This window comes from Nicotiana sylvestris, chromosome 3 (genome assembly GCF_000393655.2).
Source record: "Nicotiana sylvestris chromosome 3, ASM39365v2, whole genome shotgun sequence".
Classification (NCBI taxonomy): Eukaryota; Viridiplantae; Streptophyta; class Magnoliopsida; order Solanales; family Solanaceae; genus Nicotiana; species Nicotiana sylvestris.
In genome coordinates this window covers 213,339,425-213,350,669 of record NC_091059.1, presented here as the reverse complement: position 1 = coordinate 213,350,669, position 11,245 = coordinate 213,339,425, and the positions used below count along the sequence as shown (strand labels likewise).

General features: G+C 38.3%; 1 protein-coding gene across 1 annotated transcript; it reads right to left on the bottom strand.

The window, feature by feature from the left end:
- Positions 1 to 8,479: 8,479 nt before the first annotated feature.
- Positions 8,480 to 9,148, bottom strand: LOC138888651 (uncharacterized). The gene is made up of 2 exons (XM_070170553.1): positions 8,854 to 9,148; positions 8,480 to 8,697 (listed from the first exon to the last, which is right to left on the bottom strand). Exons 1-2 carry the CDS (start codon positions 9,146 to 9,148, stop codon positions 8,480 to 8,482), a joined length of 513 nt encoding a protein of 170 aa, XP_070026654.1.
- Positions 9,149 to 11,245: the final 2,097 nt, after the last annotated feature.

Genomic DNA, 11,245 nt, shown 5'->3' with positions numbered 1-11,245 from the left:
AGCTCGAATTGTTATTCTGTCTTCTATTCGCTCAAGTTCATTAGTTTAAATTTCAGCTCTGTTTCGCGTTGGTTTAATAGTAGTATATTTTGACGTAACGGCTGTAAATTAAATGTCATTTCTTGAAGTTGCTTGAAATGTTGTAATAAGGTTAATTTCTAAATTTTCATTAGCGGAAGATATAATTAAATTGTCAAAGTAGGGAATATGGCATGAATGTTGGTCATTATTTAATTTTTGTTGTTAGCTAAGTAAGAAGTGATGTAGAAGTATCAAGAAAACTACAGTAGTGATATCTATTGTCAAATAAGGTAAATGGTGTTGGTATTATTTTCATGTATAAGATAGCAGGTATATATAGTACCATTAATGGATGGTGAGTTGAGTTGAATAGCTCATTACGATGTTAAAATGCTATGGATGTTTCAAACGTTCAACTATGTTGCATGTAAGACAATATTATTAATCGATTTGCATAATAATTCCCTTTCTTAGCAATTTGGTGCTTATATGCCATCGTAAACAATTTAATAAAAAAAATAATTTCTCCTATTAGATTAAAAACAAGTACATGAGATGAGACGTATAAGAACAAATCGCAACACTTTATATCAATGGTAAATAAAAGTAGAATTTGCATTAATTAAGATAAATAAAAATTGTTCAAAAAAAAAATACTTCTTTCCTTCATAAATTATTTTTGTGAGTTTCATATGGCATTCATCCTTTGGTGTATGTATATGTTGTATTTGTGAAGAATAGTATTAATTTTTTTAATCATGTTCTTATTTTACTTTGAATTTGAATAGTCTTGGGATGAACATAATTAATACTCGGAAATTATAGTCAACGGGCAATATTTAATAAATTGTGAATTCTTTTAAGAATTTAAAGGCATCCCCTAAAATATGAATTTTACAGGAATTTCATAAAAAAAAAGTGTAGATATAATAAACAATTTTGTGGAAAATCCATAATATTATTAACAAAGATTTTACGCAATCAGGGATGCGTTCGCGCACCCTGATTATATTTTTTAAAAGCAAAAATTTGGATTATGCGTACGCACAATTTCGAGTGAATATTTAATAAAAAACGAATTTCTTTGAAAAATATTAAATTTATTTCATAAAACCCGAGATGTGCGGTTCACTATTTAAGAAAGACGAATATTCTTGATTCGACACAATTTTGAAAAATCATTGTTTTTTTTAATAAATATATTATCAAGATTATCGTGTACACGTGCGCGTGACACAATTCCGCATTTTTTTAATTTATAACACGAATATACGTACGCGTGATTCGATTCAAAGAAGGGCCTTTAATCACAAGCAGTATAAATAAAAGCGGTAGTAAAAATCATGCAATAAGGACGCATTTAGTAAAAGTCAAGATAATTAAGCCAATAATAAAAACAGTTAAGTGACCGTGCTAGAACCACGGAGTTCGGAAATGCCTAACACCTTCTTCCGGATTAACAGAATTCCTTACTCAGGATTTTGGTTCGCAGAATAATAAACAGAGTCATATTCTCCTCGATTCAGGGATTAAAACAGGTGACTTGTGACGCCTTAAAATTCCCAGGTGGCGACTCTGAAATAATTAAATAAATCCCGTTTCGACTGTCCTTCAATTGTTCAAAACTCCCACGCACCCTCGCGGGCGCGGTAAAAAGGAGGTGCGACAAGTGTTGATCCTGCTTCTAAGTCTTGTCGACCTTCATGATTAACTATTCTGTGTTCTCAACTTTGCTATGTCCATTTTTTAAATTATAAGTGTATTTCCTCAACTTCAGTCACTTAACCATTGTCTACTCACTCTCCTTTGTTACTTATGCTATTCTGAACCTACCATTCTTAGCCGGCTGAAAGCCAAGGCCACCAATACTCTTACTACTGACCTCCCTGCCGCGTCCCATTTTTCCTCACGGAGTTCGGGTTTATGACATTTGGAAGGACAACTCATTCCTTTTGGGAATTGGGTTTGAATTTGAAGAGTCGCTACCTAATGATTATGGTGCATTAGGACACCAAAGGGTTTGATTTGAACAACCAGAGATAGGGTAAGGGATTGAAATTATTCCAAGGGGAAGGTGTTAGGCACCCCTCAGAATCCACTAGTGTGGTTCCCGACCAGACAATTATTGTGAATTGAGGTGCAACTAACATATAGGCAAATAAGGCTCAAATAAGAGGGAATTTCACATAATAGTTTGAAAGTAAACAAGGTTTGAAAGAACGATTAGAAAAGCTGATTTTATAAGAAGGAGTTGAAGTGCTAAAAGAAAAGAAATAAAGAATAAAGGGAGGGGGGTCCTAGGTTTATAAAAAAAATATGGATCACCCCACACAATGTCCGGTAATCACTCCTCAATAAGGGGCTACACGTGACATTATCGCGTGGTCATCATATCCATATCTACCCTTCCCACCCCGTTAAGGTGTTTAAGGCACGAATTGGTCTCGATTACTTATTGCATGCTATTACCCGTCCCGTTCCTATCAGTCCCAGAGGCATTTAGGACTACTAATCCTAAAGGGAGGGATGTTAGGCTTATTTGGAGTTTCAAAGGTAAAACTCTAAGGCGACATACAAAAGCACATATTGCACATTTTGGGGGAAAAGCATTAAACAAACAAAGGCTCAGACATACCTCCTTAAACAAAGAAAAACATATAATTAGCATGACTTGCACATACTGTTTAGGTCTGATTTTAAAGTATTAAAGATGAAGGGAAGGAGATTGTTGGGACAATATTAGTTTATTTTATAACTCAGATAAGAAGTCCGAATCAGGCCTGCCTGCTGGTTGAATAATTAACAGAAGCAGATTCAACTCTCAATTATTATTCTAAGGCTTGCCTAAGTGTTTAGACGGGGATCCTTTATGCATGGTATCTACTGAATTCAGAAGGTGATAAGACAGTAAAACTCGAAATGAATTATTATGTATGCATACTTATTCAGCGAGGGGCTCAGATTATTAAAAATATGCAGAGCGTACAAAGTCAAATAAATGGTTCACAGGTTCTGTAGGTGATAGCACCTAATATTACTGATTTTACGGCTAACATTGAGTGAAGCGAATCGGATTCATTTTGAAGCTCCTATAGGCATGCTTTCTATGCATTGCTAATTTTAAACTCTTATAAACGGTGTCGAAATGCAGAAAACCTTGTAGACAGGGTATCTATATGCGGAAGTTTTAGAGACATGGTATCTAAATGCAGAAACTTTGTTTTAAACCTTATAGCATAATTTCTATATGTAGTCAAATATGCAGAATTTAGAACAGTCCTTTAGGCATGATTTCTATATGTAGTTGAATATGCAGAATTAGAACAGCCCTACATGCATGATTTCTATATGTAATTGAATATGCAGAATTAGAACAGTCCTACATGCATGATTTCTATATGTAGTTGAATATGTAGAATTAGAACAGCCTATAAGCATGATTTCTACCCTTGACATGCATAAATATCCCACCTTTTTCACTAGCCAGCCCCATTAAGTGTCCAAGTTCAGAGGGAGCTTAATGGGTCCCAAGGCAAGGCTCACAAGAGGGGGGACAGAACTTAAGTCTAAGAGAGAGTGCAAGTGAAGAAACACAGTTTTGAGGGAATAAAGGAGAGGGAAACAACCACAAACAAGCTGATAATTCATACAAAAGGGGTTCAGGGGGGTTGGGAAATTGCAAAGAGCCTTTGTTTAGGCAAGGGTGAGCTTTGGGCATGCACAACAATAGAAGGTGTTGGCATGCCTATAAGCCTACCAGAACACACAATAGCAGAGAAACATAGAGGTTAGGATCCCAGGGATCAAGCTTGAGTCATGGGCAGTAATATTCAGTACTGTCATGCCTCAAACAAACCATAGCATCAAACATATTGGGGTGGGGGTTTAGGATTCATAATAAATTTAGAACAGGCAGAAGGAAATTATAGTATACTAAAATAAGTACATAATTGAACACCAATAATAGACAGACAAGAAGGTAAAAGTATTAAATAAACACATTGTTGTGATGCTGGAATCTTAATCAGAACATACCAGTTCGGAGAAGCAAAATATAGTAAAAGCAGGTAGCAGGACTTGAAAACAGGCCACAGTACAAGTAGCAAGAGAGAATATTTTGAGTATGAACGTGAGTTCAGAAGCTAAGAGTGTTCGTGTGTCCGTGTTAATGAAAGATCAAGGTATTTATAGTTTGAAAATAGGTAGAAAATAAGGCAAGAATCATAGTTTAGCAGTAATTATAGAACTATGTACCAATTAAAAATCAAATCAGTATCAAAGATTTCCTTTAATTAAGGAGTTAAATTTAAACGGTAATGGACAGAAAACATTTAAGGAAGGAAATCAAGTAGGCATCTTGTGTAGAGTAGACAATTAGGGGTAAATACATAGGAGTTTAATTAAGGGAAGAATCTTTGAAATACTCGGTTAACCAAATAAGGTAAGAAAACAAAGAAAAGTGGCAGAATATGGAGACAATCAACACATAGTAAATCAAGTAGTCAGGGATTTGGAATTACTGATTTGGGGAGAATAACAGGGGTTCCCATGAATAAACGAATAAACCAAGTCAGAAATAGGAGAATTGAAAGTCTACGGAAAGTTTTCAAATCAACCCAAGAAACAAGGAAATCAGTAAAACGAAACAAGGAAAGAGTCAATCACTTAACACATGAATGCAATCAAAATTACACAAGGAGGTTTGAAATCAGTCCAAAATTGAAGGTCATTTCAGTGGGAAATTCAGCATATAAAAGAGTGCATAAGTATTAGGCATGCAAGGCTGAATTTAGGACAAAGAGAAGCGTCATGCAATCACAAAGTCAGTAAGTAGTGAACTATCGAACATGGTAGTCACATAGGTCAATCTTAGTAACTCAGTAATAGAGAAAAGAGAGAGTATCCAATAGCATGTAAAGAGGTCAAATGAGAAAACCTTATAGTAGAGTTCCAATGGTAGTAGAAGGTCAAAATCACATAAAGAAACAGAGGCTGAAACAAAAGATTTTGAAATTCAGTTAAGCAACTAATGAAGCAACTTCAGAAACTCGAATAGGTCCAAAGAAATTAGTGTTTTGAAACCAGTCGAGTTCAGAGCGTGACTAACAAATAAATCACATAGCAAATAGTCTCCGAACTCGAATGAACCCCAAAGTTTTAGGGTTTTCAACACAATCGAGTCAAGAGATGAAAAGCAAATAAATCAATCAAGTACTTAACGAAATAGATTCAGAAACCTAAAAAAAACTAAGACTTTTAACATGCACACTCCAGTAGAAGAGCAACATAAAGAAACACAATAGAACATGTTTAAAATCAGAGAAAACTTTGAAATGACTTAACAAAATCCTAAATCGGAAGAGATAAAAGGGGTTTCGAAGGTAAAGTTTTGGAAAGAAACCTTGAAAAAAAGTTTAGGAGTTTAGAGTAAACATAGATCTAAAATGGATCTAAAAGAAATCGGAGAAACCTCGAAGGTCAGGGTTTCAGAAGAAACCCAGATAGTGAGAAAGACTTGGGAACCATCGATCTAAGCCGGAGAAGTCGAGAGTAAGGCTCGGGCTCGAATAGCCATGGCTGGCCGGAGCAAGGTCAATGATGACCGGAGATAGCCATAATAACTGGGATCGACCAAGGTTTGGACCAAATCTTTCCAGGATCTAGCCTTGAAAACATGATAATCGGGCATGTGGAAGCCAAATGAGGTAGATACAGGCCTTCAATGGCCTTGGAAGCCATTGATTTAGGTGGTTTTAGGGTGGAAGCTGAGGTAGGCGGCTAGGGTTTGAGAGGAGATTGATAGAGAATTGGGAGAAGGGGGAATTCAAAGGCGGCTACAAATGAAAAATGATTAGAGTTTGGGGTAGTTCAGGGTTTAAAAATGGTAAGGGAAATAGGACCGTTGATCTGGGAGATCAACAGTTGAGATTAGAGAGGGTAGGTGGGAAAATGTCTGGGTCGGTTTGAACGGGGTTTGGGTCAGGGTAATTGGGTCTCAGATTGGGTTCAAATAAGGCTAAAATTGAAATAAATGGGGTTAGCATTTAAATAGCCATTTTTCCCTTGTTCATTTTATTAAAAATAGTAAAATAATTTCTGGAAATAAATTAAAGGTACTAAAATGATTAATAATACATAAGTATCAAATTAAAAATACTGGAGTTAATTTTTTATAGACATAAACATAATTAAATCTAAGAGAGGCTAGTATTGCAATTATATGCAAGTTAGCCTTAAAAATACTAAATAAATTTGTAAAAATATGCAAAAATTATTTTAGCTATATTTTAGTATAAATGTGAGAGTCCGATAAATGAGTCACTAAAAATAATAATTTTGAATAATTATTGGGTCTTTCTGGATAAAATAGGGCAATAAATTGATTTAATTTAATTTTTTTAAAAAAACATTAAGAAAAAATAATAAAATATTTGGACATACTTATATATGCATACATATGCTATTTTGAAAGTATTTTGCATATTAAAAAATATACAGGGAAAAATTGGGTATCAGCAGCTGCCCCTCTTTACCCCGGAAGGATGAAAGAGTTGTCGGGTAAATATATGATGGCCAATTTTGACCGAACGAAATGTTTCGAGGAGGCTTAGGCCGTGCTCTGGCTTTCGAGCTGCTTACATATCCCTGGTCTTACAATTATCAGGCCATATGTAGTTCAGGATCCGTCGGCGGAGTATGCCGATGGAGACTCTCAAGCACGGATGCAATATTTAGGACGAGGTGAATGGTTGAATCTGATGGGGCTGTAGGAACTGGAGCGGGATTGCTCTTGACGAGATGGCTGTTGCTTGCCGGTTTTCCTGCAAATAAGTAACACAAGTGTATATTGTGCGTAAATTTAAACATGATGCAAATTCCCGTCGGACCATGAACGTTTGTCTTCGGACAGTTAGAATGACGTCCTTAGACCACGATGTCCTGGGCCATGAAGCATATAATAAAGGATTCGCAGGCCATGAAATGATACTCTTGGGCTATGCGAATGATGCCTCCGAACCATGATGCCTTTGAATAATGATGTGCAAAAGATAAAAAAAAGGGTCCTCAGGCCATGACATGGTGTTCTCGGGCTATGAAAATGGTGCCTCCGAACACTGACGCCTTTGGATGATTAGAGATCTTTCAGCCCATGAGATGCAGTAGGTGGCAATCTTTCAGCCCATGAAATGCATTAGTTGGACGATTTCCAGCCATGCAAGTGTAAATAGTCGGCGATCTTTCAGCCATACAAATGTAAGTAAGTCGGTGATCTTTCAGCCATGCAAATGAAAGGTGGCGATCTTTCAGCTTATGCAAGTGTAAATAAGGCGGCGATCTTTCTCCATGCTAATGTAAATAAGGCGGCGATCTTTCAGCCATGCAAATGAAAGGTGGCGATCTTTCAGCCATGCAAGTGTAAATAAAGTGGCAATCTTTCAGCCATGCAAGTGTAAATAAGGCGACGATCTTTCAGCCATGCAGATGCAAATGGAGGTAGAGCTTAACCTCGGAAGGCAAAATGGTAGCCTTATGCAATGCATATGGAGACAGAGCTTAGTCTCGGAAAGCATAATGGTAGCCTCATGCAAGAAATAAAAGGGCAAATGGTAATAGTGTTTTTCTTAGCTAATAGCAGATTGCGATATTGTGCCTGCTGGGGACATTGTGCCTGCTGGGGACACTGTTGTGTGCGGATAGCAACTGTGAGTAAGTGCAACGGTTCTGAGATTTGTATTCCTTAACTATGATTGTCTCATGAGTGTATAGTATATTTGATAATTTTGCAACTCAAATGCCTGTATCCAAAGAAAAATCATGAGTTTTGTAAATGGGAGGCTAGTTTGTGTCCCTGCCTGCTTGGCTTAGTAAAAACATGACACAAGTACATAATTAAAATAGTTTTTAGATGAACCAACGACTGCGACGTGGTTCAAGACATTGCAACCTCTTTTGCTACGGAATTTTGAGGTTCCTCCTCAAAATTCTGCCCTAGTTTAATGGGTTGATGTTTCTGACTATTGCTTGCGGTGATTGGCTGAAATCAACTTCGTAATTTTGAGGGTCCTCCTTAAAATTCTGCCCCAGTTTCCAATTGCGGGGGAAATAAAAATTTTACTGAATTGTGATCTAACCTATAGGGCTGCCTACGTATCCCCTCTTAAATGGGAATCAGGTCAGGCATAGTTCAATTACATCATAGAGGAAAGCATTAAGACTACACATAGTAACGCTTGACCACATCCGAATTGATTGGCTTTGGCCAGACTTCTCCATCCATTTCTGCTAGTATGAGGGCTCCTCCTGTTAGAACCCGATGAACTATGTACAGACCTTGCCAGTTGGGACAAAATTTTCCCTTGGCTTCATCTTGGTGTGGAAAGATTTTCTTTAACACCAGCTGCCCCGGTGTGAACTATCTTGGCTTGACTCTTTTGTTGAAGGCTCTGGACATTCTGTTCTAATAAAGTTGACCATGGTAGACTACATTTATTCTTTTTCCATCTATAAGAGCCAGTTGCTCGTAACGACTCTTCATCCATTTTGTATCGTCGAGCTCAGCTTCCTGTATGATTCTTAATGAAGGAATTTTCACCTCGGCGGGAATGACGACTTCTGTACCATAAACCAGCATATAGGGGGTTGCCCCAGTTGATGTGCGGATTGTGGTACGATACCCTAACAAAGCAAATGATAGCTTCTCGTGTCACTGCTTATGTTTCTCTATCATTTTCCTTAGTATCTTCTTGATGTTCTTATTGGTGGCTTCTACGGCTCCATTCATCTGAGGTCTGTAGGCTGTAGAATTCTTGTGTTTGATCTTGAAAGTTTCACACATGGCTTTCATCAAGTCACTGTTGAGATTAGAATCGTTATCAGTAATGATTGACTCTGGAATCCCGAACCGACAAGCAATGCGGTCGTGGACGAAGTCTGCCACAACCTTCTTAGTTACCCCTCTGTAGGATGCTGCTTCGACCCATTTGGTGAAATAGTCAATTGCTACTAGGATAAATCTATGCTTGTTGAAAGCGGCAGGTTCGATTAGTCCCATAACGTCCATTCCCCAGGCGGCGAAAGGCCATGGTGAGCTTGTTACATTAAGCTCACTGGGAGGTACCTTTATCATGTCTGCATGTATCTGGCAGCGGTGGCATTTTCGGGCATACTGGATGCAGTCTATTTCCATAGTCATCCAAAAGTAACCAGCTCAGAGTATCTTCTTTGCTAAGACAAAGCCATTCATATGTGGACCACAGGTCCCAACGTGAATTTCCTTTAGTAATCTGGATGCTTCCTTTGCGTCGACACACCTTAGTAATCCCAAATCAGGAGTCCTCCTAAACAGGATTCCTCCGTTGTGAAAGAAATTATTGGACAACCTCCGAAGTGTGCATTTTTGAATAGGATTTGCAAGTTCTGGGTATTTGCCTTTTGCCAAATATTCCTTGATATCATGAAACCAAGGTTTTCCGTCTGCTTCTTCTTCAACATGGGCACAATAAGATTGCTGATCATGGATCTTTACTGGAATGGGATCAATGAAGTTCTTTTTTGGATGTTGTATCATGGATGATAGGGTAGCCAATGCATCGGCGGACTCATTTCGGATTCTGGGAACATGATGGAATTCCGTCTTCGTGAACCTCTTTTTCAACTCCTGTACATGATGTAGATACGGAAGTATCTTGGAGTTCTTGGTTGACTACTCTTCCCGGACCTGATGTATAATTAGGTCTGAATCTCCAATCACTAGCAATTCTTGAATGTTCATGTCAATGGCCATCTTAAGCCCTAAGATGCATGCTTCGTACTCGGCCATATTGTTGGTGCACGGGAACCTGAGTTTGGAAGACACCGAATAATGCTGATTGGTTTCCGATACTAGGACTGCTCCTATACCAACTCCTTTGAAATTTGCTGCTCCATCGAAGAACATTCTCCAACCGTCATAGGATTCTGCAATATCTTCTCCTATGAATGATACCTCTTCGTCAGGAAAATACGTTTTCAGGGTTTCATATTCTCCATCCACGGGATTTTCAACAAGGTGATCTGCTAGCGCCTGTCCCTTGATTGCCTTCTGAGTTACGTAGACAATGTCGAATTCACTCAATAGGATTTGCTACTTGCCTAGCTTTCCAGTGGGTATGGGCTTATGAAAGATGTACTTCAAGGGATCCATCCTTGATATAAGATATGTGGTATAGGCACATAAGTAGTGCCTCAGCTTCTGGGCTACCCAAGTCAAAGCACAACAGGTACACTCTAACAAAGAATACCGGGCCTCGCACGGGGTAAACTTCTTGCTGAGGTAATAAATGGCCTGCTCCTTCCTCCCTGTTTCATCATGCTACCCCAGAACGCAATTGAAAGCTCCATCTAATACTGAAAGGTAGAGTAATAAGGGTCATCTTGGCTCAGGCGGGACCAAGACTGGTGGCGTTGATAGGTATTCCTTAATTTTGTCGAAAGCTTTTTGGCAGTCATCAGTCCATTTAGTAGCAACGTCTTTCTTTAACATCTTAAAGATTGGCTCACAGATGACTGTAGACTGTACTATGAACCAACTGATGTAATTGAGTTTCCTCAAGAAACTCATCATGTCCTTCTTGTTTTTTGGCGGTGGCAATTCTTGAATAGCTTTGACCTTTGATGGATCTAGTTCTATCCCTCAGCGACTCATAATAAACCCAAGTAGTTTTTCGAAAGGAACCCCAAATGCACATTTTGCGGGATTTAGTTTCAGGTTGTACCTTCGCAATCTATTGAAAAACTTCCTCAAATCTTCCATGTGATCAGTGACTTTCTTGGATTTGATAATAACATCATCTACGTACACCTCTATCTCCTTATGTATCATATCATGGAAAATGGTAGTCATGGCTCTCATGTAGGTGGCCCCTGTATTCTTTAACCCAAACATCATCATCTTGTAATAGTACATTTCCTACAACGTAATGAAAGCCGTTTTCTCAGCATCTTCTTCATCCATCCAGATCTGATGATACCCAGCAAAACAATCTACAAATGATTGCAACTCATGCTTGGCGCAATTATCAATCAGGATGTGTATGTTTGGCAAGGGGAAGTCGTCTTTCGAACTGGCCCAATTGAGATCCCGGTAGTCGACACAGACTCTGACCTTACCGTCCTTCTTTGGTACTGGCACGATATTGGCTAACCATTTCGGGTATTCTACTACCCCTAGAACCTTAGCTTTGAC

Bases quoted from the DNA above. Each gene is read 5' to 3' on its own strand.
- LOC138888651 (XM_070170553.1), bottom strand. From the start codon at position 9,148: ATGATAAAGGTACCTCCCAGTGAGCTTAATGTAACAAGCTCACCATGG. The intron at 8,698-8,853 runs GTGAAACTTTCA...TTGCTTTGTTAG, and splicing joins TGACTTGATGAAAGCCATGT to GGTATCGTACCACAATCCGC.